General features: G+C 47.0%; 1 protein-coding gene across 3 annotated transcripts in view; it reads right to left on the bottom strand.

The window, feature by feature from the left end:
* Positions 1–19,184, bottom strand: part of NKAIN4 (sodium/potassium transporting ATPase interacting 4) — a 75,248-nt gene that overhangs the window by 18,823 nt on the left and 37,241 nt on the right. For all 3 annotated transcript variants that reach the window (XM_040331628.1, XM_040331630.1, XM_040331629.1), the window contains exons 2-3: positions 7,676–7,813; positions 2,875–2,955 (exon numbers count right to left, since the gene is read on the bottom strand). In XM_040331628.1, the coding sequence (XP_040187562.1) occupies positions 2,875–2,955; positions 7,676–7,813 (219 nt within the window). The remainder of the gene's footprint in view (positions 1–2,874; positions 2,956–7,675; positions 7,814–19,184) is intronic.

Raw genomic sequence — 19,184 nt, 5'->3', positions numbered from 1 at the left:
TACATAATTCCCCTTCCATTTATAGTCCACAAAGATCTCTAGATAAGCAATATGAAGGGTAGGAACCTGAATTACACTTAAGGGGTCTAATTATAAATAAAAAAAAACATTTGCATCGCTATTGTCCAACAAAACTGATCGACATTTCTTCTGTGCAAGTGGATGCTGTGAGAATGGGGAAAAATCCAATGTGGGTATTTTCTCTTCTGGTCGAATGCTCTTAGGTTTTTTTTTAGGTTAGTTTTTACACCATTGTTTAGGCTGTTCTCTATTCTGGTTGAATGCTCTTAAGCTATTGTTTTAGAATATTTTCTCTTCACAGTCATAGACGGTGCAAATTTTATTAACTGCAACCATGGGTTGAAGGGAGCCGCTAGCAATAATTGCATCTGATGTCCAGTTGGCTGGTTGACATTTAGCCTGTCCATTCATGGTTCAAAGCAGGAACCGGCCCAAATACAAACCGTCTATGGCCATCTTTAGGCCATTGTGTGACTATTTTCATTTCTGGCTGAATTTTCTTAGGCTATTGTTTTCGGGCTCATTTATTTTATGGTCAAATGTTTTTAGGTTATTTTTTATTCTGGTTAAATGCTCTTAGGCTACCATTTTAGACCATTTTCTCTTCTGGTCAAATGTTCTTAGGCTATTGTTTTAGGTTAGTTTCTCTTCTTGTCCAATGTTTTTAAGCTATTGTTTTATACTATTGTATCTTTTGGTTGAACGTTCTTAGGCTTCTGTTTAGGTTAGTTTCTCTTTTGGTTGAATGCTCTTAGGCTATTGTTTTAGACTATTTAATTTTTTTGGTTAAATGTTCTTAGGCTATTGGTTTAGGTTAATTTCTCCTCTGGTCAAATGTTCTTAGGCTATTGTTTTAGGTTAGTTTCTCTTCTTGTCCAATGTTTCTAAGCTATTGTTTTATACTATTGTATCTTTTGGTTGAATGTTCTTCAGCTTCTGTTTAGTTTAGTTTCTCTTTTGGTTGAATGCTCTTAGGCTATTGTTTTTAGACTATTTTTTTTTTGGTTAAATGTTCTTAGGCTATTGGTTTAGGTTAATTTCTCTTCTGGTCGAATGTTCTTAGTTTCTATTCTGGTCAAAATGTTCTTAGGCTATTGTTTCAGACTATTTTCTCTTCTGGTTGAATGCTCTTAGGCTATTGTTTTAGGTTAGTTTCTCTTCTGGTTGAATGTTCTTAGGCTATTGTTTTTAGGTTAGTTTCTCTCCTGGTTGAATGCTCTTAGGCTATTGTTTTAGGCCCCGTACACACGGACGGTCCGATGAAAAAGGTCCGCCGGACCGTTTTCATCGGACAGTCCTCTGCCGGATTTCTGTTTGATGGTTGTACACACCATCAAACAGAAATCCGCACGGACACGATACGCGGTGACGTGGCCGTGCCGTCGCCGCGACGATTACGCGGCGACGTGCACGGCCCTGGAAGGTCAATGCTTCCACGCATGTGTCGAATCACTTTGACGCATGCGAGGGGTTTGGGCCGAGCGGACATGTCCGGTGAGTCGTACAGACGACCGAACATGTCCGACGGACAGGCTTCCAGCGGACATGTTTCTTAGCATGCTAAGAAACATTTGTCCGCTGGAAACTGTCTGATCCGCCGGACAATTGTCCGGTCGGCCGTACACACGACCGAACATGTCTGCTGAAACTGGTCCGTCGGACCAGTTTCAGCAGACATGTTCGGTCGTGTGTACGGGGCCTTAGACTATTTTCTTTTCAGGTTAAATGTTCTTAGGCTATTGCTTTAGGTTAATCTCTCTTCTGGTCGAATGTTTTTAAGCTATTGTTTAGATTGATTTCTATTATGGTCAAAATGTTCTTAGGCTATTTTTTTTTCGATTATTTTCTCTGCTAGTCAAATGTTCTTAAGCAGCCCATCGATAATGCAGTTTTATTTCCTTTCACCACAGGTGCAAGGAAAGATAATTGCTTGATTCCCCCATCAACACTGACACAATCCCTCCCACTTGCGCTACTGTGTTCTGTCGGCAGTGATCGAATGAAAAAAAACCTGACAGGCTGGTTGTACTAAAGTCAATCAATAGTCCTTACTGAACCAACCAAGATTTAATCCATCTATGACCGGCTTTAAGCTATTGATGAGGCTATTTTCTGCTTGAATGTTCTTAGACTATTTTTATAGGCTAGTTGCTCTTCTTGTTCAACGTTCTTAGGCTAATAAGACAATAGCCCAAGAACATTCAACCAGATTAGAAAGTAACTTAAAAACAACAGACTAAGAACATTTGTCCAGATTAGAATGTAACCTAAAACAACAGGCTAAGAATATTCAACCAGAATAGAAAGTATCCTAAAACAACAGGCTAAGAATATTCAACCAGAATAGAAAGTATCCTAAAACAAAAGGCTAAGAATATTCAACCAGAATAGAAAGTATTCTAAAAAAATAGAAGAACAATAATATTGGACCAGGTGAGGAAATAGCCTAAAAACAGCAGTTTAAGCACACAGAACGAAAGCACATGCCATTTCGTTGGACAAATGGCTATAAAACTTTTTTTTATAAATAGACCCCTTAAGTTGAACTCCAGTGAAACATTTTTCTGGTTTTTGGTAGACTGGTGAAGAGTTGGAACCCCTGTCAGGCCAAGACTTCTGCTTTGGGTCAAAGCCGTGTCATGCCCCCTCCCCCCCAACATCCAACAACCCAGTGCCAATGTCACTACAGAAAAATGGGGCTCTCATACTGGATTATTAATTGTTGCGGGACATGGCTCGTGTCATGTGCTCCTGGTAAAATGATTTGCAGGGTGATAATGGCTCCTGCAGTATTTAGTATTAGACTGATCTCGACTGTGGTGTCTACTATATGGCATCCCCCGAGGGTCTTACCTTGGACAGATCGCCCACTTCCAGGTAGAAGCAGATAAGGAATACATTCCAGGTCACCCACACAGCAGCCCAGATGGCGTACTAGAAGGAACAGAGAGGAGAGAAGAGATTAGCCAGGGTCAGATGGTAACTGATACCCTACCTAATATTTTTAGGCATCAGCTTAACACATTTTGGGCAGAGACAGCCCCCTCCCTCCTCGCACATCATAGCTCTCTCTTCTTCTGGGAGTGTCTAATTACTGTATGTGCTGGCCCAGCTCCCTTGCCCCTCCCCGCTCTACATAACCTTTTATGTAGCAGCTTGGGGGGGGGGGGAATACTATAAAGTGAAACCTCTGAGTTCGTGCTGACATGACCTCACTTCAAGTCTGAACAAGCCTAAGCTCAGCCTAACTAGCAGGGAGGCAGGCCATCTGCAGAATAAAAAAAGGCCTGACAACCCTCCTGCCCCCGGGGTGCATGCCACTTCTTTACAAGGCATTAGGTATCTGCAGAGGAGTCAAGTGCCTTATCCCCAATCCACGCTGGAGTTTGGCCAAACTCACCAGTAATAGACAGGGAGGCGGGCCATCTCCAGGAAATAAGAGGCCTGAAAACCCTCCCCTACCGCCCCCGAGGTGCAAGCAACTTCATTACAAGGGATTAGGTATCCTCAGAGGAGCTAAGTGCCTCTTCCCCAATCTATACCAGAGCTCAGCCTAACTGACCAATAATAGCAGAAAGGGAGATGGGCCATCTTCAGGAAAGAAGAGGCCTGACACCCCCGAGGTGCACATCACTTCATTACGAGGGATTAGGTATCCCCAGAGGAGCTGAGTGCCTCTTCCCCAATCCATGCCTGAGCTCAGCCTAATTTCCCAGTAATGGTAGAAATGGAGGCAGGCCATATCCAGGAAAGAAGAGACCCGACACCCCTGCCTTTGCAAGGTGAAAGCCACTTCATAATGAGGCATTAGGCATCCTCAGAGGAGCTGAGTGCCTCTTCCCCAATCTACACCAGAGCTCAGCCTAACTGACCAATAATAGCAGAAAGGGAGACGGGCCATCTTCAGGAATGAAGAGGCCCGACACCCCTGCCCTCCCAAGGTAAAAGCCACTTCATTACAAGGAATTAGGTATCCCCAGAGGAGCCGAGTTCCTCTTCCCCAATCCACCCCAATAATTTTCCAGTAATTGCAGACAGGGAGGTGGACCCTCTCCAGGAGAGAAGAGGCCTAACAACCCTCCCCTGCAGAAAGGGAGGTGGGCCATCTCCAGGAGAGAAGAGGCCTAACAACCCTCCCCTCCAGCCCCTGAGGTGCACGCCACTTCATTACAAGGGATTAGATATCCCCAGAGGAGCCAAGTTCCCCTACTTCAATCCACGCCGGAGCTCAGCCTAACTGGGCCAAATTAGCAGAGAGGGAGGCGGGCCATCTTCAGGAGAGAAGAGGCCTAACAACCCTCCCCTCCAGCCCCCGAGGTGCACGCCACTTCATTACAAGGAATTAGATATCCCCAGAGGAGCCAAGTTCCTCTTCTTCAATCCACGCCGGAGCTCAGCCTAACTGGGCCAAATTAGCAGAGAGGGAGGCGGGCCATCTTCAGGAGAGAAGAGGCCTAACAACCCTCCCCTCCAGCCCCCGAGGTGCACGCCACTTCATTACAAGGGATTAGATATCCCCAGATGAGCCAAGTTCCTCTTTTTTAATCCACGCCGGAGCTCAGCCTAACTGGCCCATATTAGCAGAGAAGGAGGCGGGCCATCTCCAGGAGAGAAGAGGCCTAACAACCCTCCCCTCCAGCCCCCGAGGTGCACGCCACTTCATTACAAGGGATTAGATATCCCCAGAGGAGCCAAGTTCCTCTTCTTCAATCCACGCCGGAGCTCAGCCTAACTGGGCCAAATTAGCAGAGAGGGAGGCGGGCCATCTTCAGGAGAGAAGAGGCCTAACAACCCTTCCCTCCAGCCCCCGAGGTGCACGCCACTTCATTACAAGGGATTAGATATCCCCAGAGGAGCCAAGTTCCTCTTCTTCAATCCACGCCGGAGCTCAGCCCAACTGGCCCATATTAGCAGAGAGGGAGGCGTGCCATCTCCAAGAAAGAAGAGACACCCCTCCCCTCCGGCCCCCGAGGTGCACTCCAATTCATTACAAGGCGTTAGGTATCCACAGAGGAGCCGAGCGCCTCTTTCCCGATCAGTATTCTAAAAATAAAACAAAAGCGTGAGGCTGATTCTTTTCTAATCCTCTTTTATTAGCGGCAGCGTGGAAAAATACATAATTGTTCTGTTCCTGACAAAAGCTGCTTTAGCGGCTCCGAGGAATACTTAATGGAATAAAATGAACAGATTTGACTAGATCTCTGTGTCGGGCCCCCCCTCCACTCGCGTGTCGAAATTTGCAAATAAACAATGTATTATGTATTAGAGGACTTGTTTTTCTTGGAATGGTGATTGTATTAGGAGGTGACTCATACATAATTCAGTTTATTCATCATTGCATTAAAGGCCAGCACCACCCAAAAGGGGCTCAGGTTCAGATGGGCTTCATATAACTCCTGTGTGGGGACCACAAGGATATTGTCCCTGATCAAAAGTGAAGCCGTCTGGAGTGGATTTCTGCTTTATATCTGACCACCAGACTTTCCTCCAGTCTTGCACAGTTGTAGAGGATCCTCTCCTGGACTGAATTGGCTTACTTTGATTTCACTGCACACTGTGAGCTTCTCACAATATGCATTAGAAGCTGCAGCAAGCCAGATAAAGCCTGCTTTATTTTCTAGTTGAAGGATATCCAGCCTAATTTTTCTCGCCGGCCTGACTGTCCCTGGCCCGCCCCTTTTATTAATTTATTTTAGTTCTTTAACCACTTCAATACCGGGCTTTAAAACCCACCTCCATACCGGGCCTATTCTGGCACTTCTCTCCTACATGTACAGATCATCATTCTTTTGCTAGAAAATTACTCAGAACCCCCAAACATTATATATGTTTTTTAGCAGACACCCTAGGGAATAAAATGGCGGCAATTGCAACTTTTTATCTTGCACAATCATTTTTCAAACGCCTTTTTTTCATAAATTAAAAAATAACAAAACAGTAAAGTTAGCCCAATTTTTTTGTAAAATATGAAAGATGATGTTACGCCGAGTAAATAGATACCTAACATGTCACGCTATAAAATTGCGCACACTCATGGAATGGCGCGAAACTTCGTTACTTAAAAATCTCTATAGGCGACGCTTTAAAATTTTTACAGGTTACCAGTTTAGAGTTACAGAGAAGGTCTAGTGCTAGAATTGTTGCACATGCTCTAACGCACCCGGTGACACCTCACATGTGTGGTTTGAATGACGTTTATATACGTGGGCGGGACTTACGTGTGCGTTCGCTTCTGAGCGCGAGCTACCGGGGACAGGGGCATTTACATTTTTAATTTTTTTTACACTTTTATTTTATTTTTTTGATCGCTTTTATTCCTATTACAAGGAATGTAAACATCCCTTGTAATAGGAATCGTGTGTGACAGGTCCTCTTTAAGGAGAGATGCGGGGTCAATAAGACCTCCACATCTCTCCTACAGGCTGGAAAGAATGAGATCGTGAAAAAAAATTCACAGATCTCATTCTTACTAGCCGCAATTACGATTTGTTTACTTATGGGTACCCGGGCGTGACGTCATCACATCGCGCCCGGGCCTCTGACGGTCATAGAGATGACTGGTGACCATCTGGTCACCAGTCATCTCTATGCCTCCCATCCGGCGCACGGCGATCATCTCTCCGGGCCCCCGATGGCACGGGAGAGCCCGGAGAAGCACCGGATGGCGGCGGGAGGGGGGGTTGTCCCCTCCCGCCGCCTATAAGAAGGATCAAGCGTCGCTATGATCCTTCTTATGGTGCGCAGGATCACGGCCGGAACAAAATTATATCTGAATGATGCCTCTAGGTGCAGGCATCATTCAGATATCACCGCACAAAGTACAGGACGTCATATGACGTCCACCCGGAATAAGAGATCCCCTTTTTGGACGTCATATGACAAATTCTAAATGACTGCATTTGTAAATTCCAAGAGCCAATATAAAGGAATAGTAGTTGTAAAAAAAGCACTTGTGGGTTTAACCAATCTTGTTGTGTTTTTTTTTTTACAATTCTCCTTTAAGGAGGGTGTGGCAGGGGGTGTGTCCTATACCTGCATACTTTTGCTAATAGGTGTCCCTCATTCCCACCTCAGAAAGTTGGGATGTATGGCAAAGGTTTTTTTTTTTTGTAAAGGGAACACACCCCTGTCTGTCCTGCAGTGGGATAAAGCTGCTGAACCAATGACGTCAGCTTCATTTCCCAGAATCCTTTGTTACTGTACCTTACCTCCCAACTTTCTGAGATGGGAATGACAAACACCTACTAGCAAAAGTATGCAGGCATAGGACACGCCCCCTAAATAGGATACACCCCCTAAAGGAGAATTATACATAAGAAATTGATTGGTTAAACCCACAAGTATATTTTTTATCACTAATATTCCTTTATATTGGCTTTTGGAATTTACAAATGCAGCAATTTAGAATTTGGATAAAAGGTTTAGCGCGAGGAAACACTTTTTGATAGATAAATAATGCATTTTATATACAACTACAGTATATAGATCAGACCAAAATGAGGCGCTATGAGGGACAGAGGGTTTCAAATCGGGGACAGTCCCTCGAAATCAGGGACAGTTGGGAGCTATGCTGTACACATGGAGCTGGTGACTCTCTGTCTGTGCCTCTCTCTTGTAGTACCCAAAGCACTCCACCAATGACATGAAGACTTACCGCGGTGACATAGCGAGGCCTGTACTGTAAAGTGCCGAACAGGCCTAATATGATGGCGATGATGTGTAGAAAATTGGCCAAAATTGGAGCCCATTGATAGCCCAAGAAGTCAAAGACTTGACGCTCTAGTGCTGCGATCTGTACAGAGAGAAGAAAGAAAAGGAAAGCGGATGTTTAGGAAACTGAACATGAGTTGAATAAATTTCCATTTTTCTTGTGTGCTACTTGATAAAAGTATTCATACCCCTTGAAATTTTCCACATTTTGTCATTTCACAACCAAAAACGTAAATGTATTTTATTGGGACTTTATGTGATAGACCAACACAAAGTGGTACATAATTGTGAAGTGGAAGGAAAATGATAAATGGTTATCAACATTTTTTACAAAGAAATATGTGAAAAGTATGGCGTGCGTTTGTATTCCACCTTTTACTGCCTTCCAATACTTCTCCTGGCTCGCCCGTGCGATCAGGGAGCCAGGGAATAAATTGGCCGGTGGTGGCGGTTTACCATAGAGCTGACCGTGGACCAGATGGTCCGCGGCCATCTCTATGACCCTCAGAGGCCACATGCGGTGTTAATATCAGGCTTTCCAGCATAGAGGAGAGATCTGAGGACTTATAGACCCCAGATCTCTCCATTATGAGGAGCTGTCATGCCCTATTCCAGCAACGCCTATTTAACCAGCTGTACTACGGTAATTACAACATAAAAAAGAATTATGTGGTTATTGAACATGTTTGTACAGTAAGGAATGTGATTCGATAGAGTTATTATTTTGGGTGAACCACCACTTTTTAGAGTTTCAATTTGTATGCAATCAGGTAGGCCCTTGCACCATATGGTTTTGATAAATCTGAAGACAAAAATCTGCAGAAAATACAGTCCTGATCAAAAGTTTAAGACCACTTGAAAATGGCAAAAAATCATATTTTATATTGTTGGATCTTAAAGCGGATGTTCCACCCCAAAAAAATATTAAAAGCCAGCAGCTACAAATACTGCAGCTGCTGACTTTTAATATAAGGACACTTACCTGTCCTGGAGTCCAACGTCGATCGCAGCAGAGCACAAGCGATCACTCGTCACCCTGCTGCTCCCCCCTCCATCCACGCTGAGGGAACAGGAAGTGAAGCGCTGCGGCTTCACTGCCCGGTTCCCTACGGCGCATGCGCGAGTCGCGCCGCGCCCGCCGATTGGCTCCCGCTTTGTGCTGGGAGCCGAGTGTTCCCAGCACACAACGGGGGGGGGGGGGGCGACGGGATGTGACGCAATGCCCGTCTTTTGCCCGAATGCCGGGCCGGAAGTGGGTGCAAATACCTGTCTTTAGACAGGTATCTGCACCCCCCTCCCCCCTGAAAGGTGTCAAATGTGACACCGGAGGGGGGGAGTGTTCCGATCAGCGGGACTTCACTTTAGGGTGGAGAACCGCTTTAACAAGGTTCCAAGTAGAGCTTCAACATGCAACAAGAAGAAATGAGAGTGAGACAAAACATTTTTTGAGCATTCAATTAATTGAAAATAACGATTAAACTGAAACAGGCTGTTTTTCAGCTGATCAAAAGTTTAGGACCACATGCCTTTAAAAGGCCAAATCTGTGCAAAGATGTGGATTCATTGTCATTTTCTGTCAGGTAGTCACACGTTGTGATGGCAAAGGCAAAAAAACTCTCCCTTTTTGAACGTGGTCGGTTTTGAACGTTGCTGAACTGCATAAGCAGGGTCTCTCACAGCGCGCCATCGCTGCTGAGGTGGGACGCATTTGGAATTTCTTAAATGATCCTGAGGGTTATGGAACAAAAAAGTCAAGTGGAAGACCCAAAAAAATTCCACCAGCACTGAGCCGGAGGATCCAATTGGCTCGTCAAGACACTGGACAATCCTCTACCCAAATTAAGGCCCTTACTGGTGCCGACTGCAGCCCCATAACCATCAGACGGCATCTGAGACTGAAGGGCTTCAAAAACAAAAAACGTCTTCAAAAACCTCGTCTCCTTGAACGCCACAGAACTGCTCGTTTGGACTTTGCAGGACTTTGCAAGAGAGCACCAAACATGGGACATTCAAAGGTGGAATAAAGTTTTATTCTCTGATGAGAAAAAATGTAACCTTGATGGTCCTGATGGTTTCCAACGTTATTGGCATGACAAGCAGATCCCACCTGAGATGTTTTCTACGCGCCACAGTGGAGGGGGCGCCATAATGGTCTGGGGTGCTTTTTCCTTCAGTGGAACAATGGAGCTTCAGGAAGTGCAGGGACGTCAAACGGCTGCTGGCTATGTCCAGATGTTGCAGAGAGCATTCCTCATGACTGAGGGCCCTCGTCTGTGTGGTAATGACTGGGTTTTTCAACAGGACAACGCTACAGTACACAATGCCCGCAGGACAAGGGACTTCTTCCAGGAGAAGAACATCACTCTTTTGGCCCATCCTGCATGTTTCCCTGATCTAAATCCAATTGGGAACCTTTGGGGATGGATGGCAAGGGAAGTTTACAAAAATGGACAACAGTTCCAGACAGTAGATGGTCTTCACCACTTGGAGAAATGTTCCCACTCACCTCATGGAAACGCGAGGCATCAAGCATGCAAAAACAAATTTTTGAAGTGATCAACAATAACGGCGGAGCTACTCATTACTGAGTTCATGTTTGGAAGTTGGATTTCTGTTTTGGGGGGGGTTTAGTTTTTTTTTTGGAGGTGTGGTCCTAAACTTTTGATCAGCTGAAAAACAGCATGTTTCAGTTTATTCGTTGTTTTCATTAAATTGAATGCTCAAAAAATGTTTTGTCGCACTCTCATTTCTTCTTGTTGCATGTTGAAGCTCTACTTGGAACCTTGTTAAGATCCAACAATGTAAAATATGATTTTTTTCCATTTTTCAAGTGGTCTTAAACTTTTGATCAGGACTGTATAATAGTGTGTATGGAGCTTTAAAGTGTTCACCTTTTCAGATTTTTTTTTATAAAAAGGTGAACTAACGCCAAGTTCTGGTAGCCGCCCCATGATGACGTGCATGCGCTGCGACTCGTCATCAGGAGCTGGATATCTTCTCTGGGTTCCTGCCTCCACACCCCCTTTATGATGTACATGCAGCATGGCATGTCAATATGGGGCCAAATACAACAGCCAGGAAGAGACAGCCGGCTCCCTGATGATGCCCCAGTGGTGCATGCACCCTACAGCAGTGGTCGTCAACCCTGTCCTCAGGGCCCACTAACAGGCCAGGTTTTATGTATTACCTTGGGGAGATGCAGACTAGAATACTGCACTCACTGAGCAGCAAATGGTCTCACCTGTATTTCAGTAATCTTGCAAACCTGGCCTGTTATGCCTTGTACACACGGTCCGACTTTTGACCGTGCAAAAGTCTGCCGTGAGTCCGTCGGAAGTTACATAGTTAGTCAGGTTGAAAAAAGACACAAGTCCATCCAGTCCAACCACAAAAAAAATAAAACAAAATAAAAAACATAGTACAATCCCATACACCCAACTCCATACCCACAGTTGATCCAGAGGAAGGCAAAAAACCCCAGCAGAGCATGATCCAATTTGCTACAGCAGGGGAAAAATTCCTTCCTGATCCCTCGAGAGGCAATCGGATTTTCCCCCGGATCAACTTTACCTACAAATCTTAGTACTCAGTTATATTATGTACATTTAGGAAAGTATCCAGACCTTTCCAATGGAAAGAAAAAGAACAGGTTCTCTATCTAAGGTCCGTCGGACTTTCAAGAAAAAAAGTCCAAAAGGAGGCTACACACGGCCGGACTTTCCGAGGAAAAAAAGCCAGTCTCGGAAAGTCTGTCCGTGTGTACGAGGCATTAGTGGGCCCTGAGGAGAGGGTTGATGACCACTTCCCTACAGTACTTCAAGTCCTCCTGGAATGTGTGACGTGGGCATCCCAGAAGGGCAAAAAATATGTCATTCTCACCCAGGTGAGAATCGAGAAGTTACGGGGAGTGTTCCCCGAAAAAAAAAATATCTGGTTGTTGGAGAAGAGGTAGGTTAGAGTGGAATGGCTGAGGGTGAAGGTTATAGCCAATAATGAGTATCATAAGCTCGAAACTTTCTGCAATATTCATTCTAATTCTAATTATTATTATTGTGTAGGCGTACAGCTCTCACAATCTTCTCAACTGCTAAACACTATAATTTGATCCTGTTAGTCACATTTAGTAGGTGGGAGATGTTATTATCACAAGCTTCGAAAAACGACAAGGCGTCAACTGCTGTATAATAATAGTTCGGGCAAATTCTGGCATAAGCTCTGCAGCCATTAGTTGACTTTATCAACCTTTTTTGGTGGACAATGTGTTCTTCTACCGACCTATTCTTTAGAGCTGATAGAGGGAACGAGCGCAGAAGGAAAAGGGACAGAGGGGGGGGTTGGGTGGTAGAAGGGACAGTTGGGAGCCATGTCGAAATGTTATTGGTTCCTGCGGGTTAATGTACTGTCGCTCTTCCCGCCGTCTGCCCGAACAGGCCCATATAGGTGTGAAATTGTTTGTGTGCCGGAGGTGCCTAGGGACACGTCGGTTGTCCTCATTATCGAGTTTACCCTTGCTCAGCACCAAGGGGCCTTTGGCCACTGTACAGCAATTACAGTCGGAGCAGCAAGGCTCCTGGGAGCTGGCTTGCCATCCAGGCCTCTCCTCCGGCATGATGGATATCCCTGTCCACTTTCTTTGTGAGGAATCCATCATCCTGTCTCCGTGGCCACTGCTCCTGATACCAAGCGGATTCATCACGTGGCCCCCTTCTAACATACATTCTCTGCGACAACTCTCCAGGGTCACCCCGGTGAAGATGAGACAGGCTTGGCACTGCCAACGACGTTTGCTACAGATCTGATTTGCATGCAAATGATCCTGGAGGGGAGCGCGAGAGAGGGAAGAGACTCCTACCTGTGTGCTTTTCTGCACACGCCGCAGCCTACCTGCCACCTCATCGTGTTTGTTTTAATTGGTTTACCCCCCGCTGGGGTTGCTATGGCGACCTTCCTTGGGGTCCTGCAATTTGTGATTCATTTCCCAGCATCCTTTGCATGCAAGCAAAGGTCACCCATGAAGGATGCCTAAAGTCAATTTTGCATTTAACCCCTTGCCGAGCAATAGTATGGCTGCAGCTCTGCAAGAATTCCAAGTGCTTGGGTAGGGGGTACCTGTTTCAGTTGGCTTCCAGCGAGGCAATTAAATTGCTCTGTAACACATTTTTATCTTCTAAACAAGTTAATAATGCAATTAGTGGACCTCCGCTTGGGGTACGTCTCATTTATTCTTTCCTTGCATGGCTCATAGGAATTGGCCAATGCCCTCTAGCACTGCTTTTAAGATACCCGCAATGCCCATGTCCGCCAATGTACAAAACAGTGGTAACCACCCCAACCTATAACTGGCCTTTGCTACAAGGTACATATGGAAGGGCAATGAACATCACAAACAAACAAACGATTTCCCAGCACACTTACCAGCCAGCCTATAAAACAACCAAATTGGCCCTGTCTAACATTTTTCGTTAAAAACAGAGGGTTTTGTTTGCAAACGTTTGCAAATGTGTGCATAAGCCACAGTGCCCACGCCAAGGGACCTCTGTATATACTGCAGTCCTAACTCTAAATTTCTAGGGCCTCCATAGTAGGAGCATATATATGTAGCACTACCCCCAAAGGAGCTGCTGAATTATTTTCGGGCGGCATGTTACCTCTATCTCCTCGCCGTCCAGGGTGGTAGATGAGAGTGGAAAAAGTTCAATGTCCACACTTTACACCTCTTTTTCTAAGATTTATTTGTAGAACTTGGTAAGGAAAGAAGAAGTGGTTGAAGGGATGGAAGGGTAAACAGGTAGATAGGTTCAGGTGCATAATTTCAATCCAGAAACACTCCTGCTTCCAGCAACACAGCTTTCGTCGCCACTCCAACCCTAGCAGCCGGAATGGCGCACGGAACAAAGTACAGTCTCTGCCACAGACCTTCCTTTGAGTGGAGACACTTTCGTTCCAGAATCCCCTAGCACAGGATTCAGCACCCGCATCTCAGATTCATTTCTGTAGAATTCAAGTCTGATAGGCGATCACCATCAAGCCTCTCAGTACATGGTGCATCCTTCGATTAAGTTTCCAGGCCTCTCCCGAGATACAAACCTCTTGCTTGGTCCTCTCCATGATAGGTCCTTCATCAAGCGGCTTCCTCCCTCCAGGACGGACAGCACAGGATCACCTTGAAACCGTAGACCCAGTCTGACAACTGGGCCTACTCAACAGATCACAACCCCGGACCAACGTGGTCCCGAAGCTAGGATTGCAGGAGCACGCACCCCCGGCCAGGAGGGCCACGAGGTGGTGGGACGACAGACCAAGGTCCAGTGGCGTCTGTTCCTTAAGTTCCCCTCCCCAGCATGCACAGTGGGACGACCAACCCCCACTGATTGGCTGCTGAGGGGAGACACCCAATATCACCCTGACTTAGCTGCTGCCACCCTTGGCGTGGGGTGGTAACAACACCCCAGGGGAACAATGGTGGTCACTCTCAGCACAGCCACGGCTGAAACAAAAGCCAAATTTAGCCAAAATGATGTGTGTCTGAGTCAACTAACACTCAGACTCCCTTCTAAATTTAAAGCACCGCCAACCCAACAGGAGCAGGCCGCTACATATACTAATACCCATGTGTCTAGGGATGACTGGAAACCTTTGACCTGGGGGCTAAACCTAACCTAACCAACTGGCCCCTTTCATGGTAGTACCAGCTTTTGGTGGGCTAAAGAAAGAATACCACCCAAAGTATGATATGGTGCCATAGTGATTGGTGGGCATGGTAAAAGGTTGACATGGTTTACTGTGACACATCTTCCAATATTCCTCGAGAATGGCTCTTGACATTCAGTCAAATGGCATCCGAGAGTTACAAAGGAAGTCGGTGCTGGAAGACTTTCCCTTGCCAGATGCTATGGTGACAGGTCTAAACAGGGAGCTATACAATACCCAGTATGTGACAGAGAAACCTTTTGGGTTAATGTAGCTTCTGGCTAAGGGGTTTTGAGTTTTCCCACTCATCCTGCTGCATTTTTTACCCTACAGTATATAAGAACGTAATTGTCTAGCTAAAAGAGACAGAGCCATTTGAAATGAAATTACTCAAGAAATGGCCAACCAGCTTTCTGGAGTTGGCAAATATCCTCAGTGCTAGGTGGTACCTGTTTCAGCAGACTTCAGCAAGGCATATAATTTGGGGTATGTCTCATCCGTTTTTTGCTTGCATGGCTCATTAGAATTGGCCAATGCCATCTGCTTTTAGGAGTCCGGCAATGCCCATGTGTCTAAGGATGACTGGAGTGGAAACCTTTGACCTGGGGGCCGAACTCAACCAACTGGCTGCTCTCTAGGGGACTCCAGCAGGGAAATCTCTGGGTCAGTGTAGCTCCTGGGTATGGGGTTTTGGGTTTTCCCACTCTTCTTGCTGCAACCTTTATCCTATATTAGAAGATATTGGTCAAGCTAAGAGAGAAAGAGAGAGAGACAGACATTTGTAATGGCATTGCCTAGGAATTGGCCAACTAGCACTGCTTTCAGGAGTTGCCAAATGCCCACTGTGCTAGATTTGAGTCTTGACTTTCTTAAAGGTCCAGTCCGCTCAAAAGTCATATGCTAGCTAAGGGTCTGGATAGCTGGGTCACTCAGACTCTAATGCAGTGTACACAAGATCAGATTTTCCAACAAGAAAAATCTGATGTGAGCTTTTGGTCGGAAATTCCGATCGTCTGTGGCAATTCTGATGCATGCTCCGAAACAATTCCACGCATGCTCAGACGCATTGAACTTCATTTTCTCGGCTCGTCATAGTGTTGTACGTCACCGCGTTCTTGACAGTCGAAAGTTCAGAGAACTTTTGTGTGACCGTGTGTATGCAAGCCATATGCTATGGACTCCAGCATTGAGATCCCCAAGTCCCTGAATCTCTGAAGTTCTAGGTGTTCCCACTGTTCCTTCTGCAACTTCTATCCTATACATTGAAATACAAATCCAACAAGGGTAAGGTATGTAGTCCAGGGGACTCATTAGGTGACTTATCTCTCCATCGTTTATCCTTTCAGAGCCCTGACCTTTATAATTGACCCTGGCCTGTGTTTATCCATTAGGGATATTGAATTGCAAGCTCCACTTGGCAGGGGATGTTTTGCATGGCTCAATGTTTCCTCTACAGACCTGCAAAATATATTATGCCATATAAATTAAAGATAGTGATAGTAAAATGTCTCAGGCATACAAAGCTCATGTTTCTCCTCCTGCAAGTAAGGTCACCTCTCCGAGACGGGGAGAGAAGGTGTAAAAAATTATCCCAGGGTGCAGTGCGGGTCAACTTTTCATGTATGGTCATGGCCTGGCTGACGAGTCAGCAGTAAATGCAGTAAAAGCTATAGAGGAATTAATAGAGTCTGAGTGCAGTCATATTTCACAGCCAGGAGAAGGGGGCTTACCAAGACATATATCTTCCATACAGACTTAGTTATTCAAAGTGTGAGAACATAGCTAAGGGAGAACCATGCTAAGCTAAGCACATAATTGTATTATATTAACCACCTAACAAATATAAATCCAACCACAGAAAAACAACCCTTCGTCTAGAATGAACCCCCATAGTTTATGGCTCTAGCATTCATTAACATGTAGCAGAATTATTAAACAAACGGAGCCACTCCTCCTCCCCTGCATGACCTGTGTGTGGCCACTCCTCCTCCCCTGCATGACCTGTGTGTGGCCACTCCTCCTCCCCTGCATGACCTGTGTGTGGCCACTCCTCCTCCCCTGCATGACCTGTGTGTGGCCACTCCTCCTCCCGTGCATGACCTGTGTGTGGCCACTCCTCCTCCCCTGCATGACCTGGGTGTGGCCCAATCCTCCTCCCCCTGCATGGCCACTCTTTCTCTGGGTGGTCACCACTCCTCCGCATGACCTGTGTGTGTGCACTCCTCCCCTGTGGGACCTATGTGCAGCCATTCCCCCCCTGCATTAACTGTGCGCATCCACTCCTCCCCTGCGTGACCTGTGTGTGTCCACTCCTCCCCTGCGGGACCTGTGTGTGTGTGTCCACTCCTCCCCTGCGGGACCTGTGTGTGTCCACTCCCCCCCCTGCGGGACCTGTGTGTGTCCACCCCCCCCCTGCGGGACCTGTGTGTGTGCACTCCTCCCCTGTGGGACCTATGTGCAGCCATTCCCCCCCTGCATTAACTGTGCGCATCCACTCCTCCCCTGCGTGACCTGTGTGTGTCCACTCCTCCCCTGCGGGACCTGTGTGTGTGTGTCCACTCCTCCCCTGCGGGACCTGTGTGTGTCCACTCCCCCCCCTGCGGGACCTGTGTGTGTCCACCCCCCCCCCCCCCCTGCGGGACCTGTGTGTGTCCACTCCTCCCCTGCGTGACCTGTGTGTGTCCACTCCTCCCTTGCATAACCTGTGTGTGTCCACTCCTCCCCTGCGGGACCTGTGTGTGTGTGTGTCCACTCCTCCCCTGCGTGACCTGTGTGTGTCCACTCCTCCCTTGCATAACCTGTGTGTGTCCACTCCTCCCCTGCGGGACCTGTGTGTGTGTGTGTCCACTCCTCCCCTGCAGGACCTGTGTGTGTCCACTCCTCCCCTGCGGGACCTGTGTGTGTGTGTCCACTCCTCCCCTGCGGGACCTGTGTGTGTCCACTCCCCCCCCTGCGGGACCTGTGAGAGAGAGAGAGAGAGACTTGTAAAGCGCAACACATGCAAACTGAATCGCCTCTGGGCGCTGTATCCATTTCATGGGTAAGGAACCCCTTGTCCACTCCCCCCCCCTGCGGGACCTGTGTGTGTCCACTCCCCCCCTGCAGGACCTGTGTGTGTCCACTATCCCCCTGCGGGACCTGGGTGTGTCCACTCCCCCCCTGCGGGACCTAGGTGTGTCCACTCCTCCCCTGCGGGACCTGGGTGTGTCCACTCCTCCCCTGCGGGACCTGGGTGTGTCCACTCCTCCCCTGCGGGACCTGGGTGTGTCCACTCCCCCCCGCGGGACCTGTGTGTGTCCACTATCCCCCTGCGGGACCTGTGTGTGTCCACTCCCCCCTGCGGGACCTAGGTGTGTCCACTCCTCCCCTGCGGGACCTGGGTGTGTCCACTCATCCCCTGCGGGACCTGGGTGTGTCCACTCCTCCCCTGCGGGACCTGGGTGTGTCCACTCCTCCCCCTCTGCTCTTGTAGAAGCCAGAACCAAAAAAATAAAAAGATCCGACAGCTTCCAGAAGAACAATTGATGTGCCAGTGGGAGCTCCCTGGTGAACGTAACGCTATCATCTGTTTCAGAAAACGGTATCCTGCTGTGTATTGCAATAAAAGCTCAGCACTCCCATATTTAGCTGGCGTGCAGCAAGCAGGAGTCAATAAACCGCACAAACAATCTATGTAGATGTTAAAGCTGAGCTCCGGGGCTGATATTAAAAATACCATTTAATCCTGTTTACTCCTGAGGGGCAGGCGTCAGCTAAACGTTATTTTGTCACAAAATGATCAATTCTTCTAATTTTAAGGTGTCTGCACGGAGAGAAATAACAGAATAGTGAAAACTGGGGTAAAAAACATGGCAATTTCTTCTAAAGTGATTGGAATTATTCACCGGGTTAAACAGATGACTTGCTGCCTTGCCTGCAGGGACTTTACAGCTTGTACGATTCGTAGTGGAAATTCGACTGACAATTGCCACGTGTATGGCCAGCTTCCGAGTTTGAGTGGTTTTATCTCTATTGTGTAGCACTACCCCTGAAGGAGCTGCTGGATTGTTTTGGGTGGCATGTTACCTCTATTCCTTCGCTGTCTAGGGTACTTGATGTGAGCTGAAAAGGAGTTCAATGTCCACACGTTGCGCTTCTTTTTCTCTGCTTTATTTACCAAACGTGGTAAAAGGACAAAGGAAAAGTTGAAGAGGTGGAAGGGTAATAGATAATAGGTTCAGGTGTATAACTTTTGATCGGAAGCACTCCTGCTCCCAGCCATGTAGCCTTCATCGCCACTCTAACCAGAGTGGGTATTGTGCACCTGGATAGGCCTCTCACTAACCTAGCAGCCGGGGTGTCACACGGAACTTGGTAAAGTCTCTGCCATAGACCTTCCCAAAGGTGGAGATATATTCAGTCCAGAATCCTCTCAGCATAGGATTAAGCACCTGGATCTCTTCTTGAAATAAGTCCTTGTGAACAGGGCCGTTTGAAGGAATTTGAGGGCCCCAAGCAAAATGGGGGCGCCCAAGCACCCCCCTCCCCCGCATGCAAAGCCTACGTTAATGCTACACTAATTTTTTTTTCTATTCTTACCTCCCGTTCTTCCCTGTAGGCTGCCGCTGTAGCGTGGCCGAGCTCCTCTTCCCCCTGCCTCTTCCCCAGTCCCCTATCAGATAGTGCCGGGTACAGGAGATTCAGTTTCCTGTCTTCCCGGCCAGACTGAAAGGAAGTGAGGACTCAGTGTGCCGGGAACAGGAATCTGAATCTCCTGTACCACG

Source organism: Rana temporaria, chromosome 12 (assembly GCF_905171775.1).
Source record: "Rana temporaria chromosome 12, aRanTem1.1, whole genome shotgun sequence".
NCBI classification, from domain to species: domain Eukaryota; kingdom Metazoa; phylum Chordata; class Amphibia; order Anura; family Ranidae; genus Rana; species Rana temporaria.
This window is presented reverse-complemented; position numbering and strand designations above follow the sequence as displayed.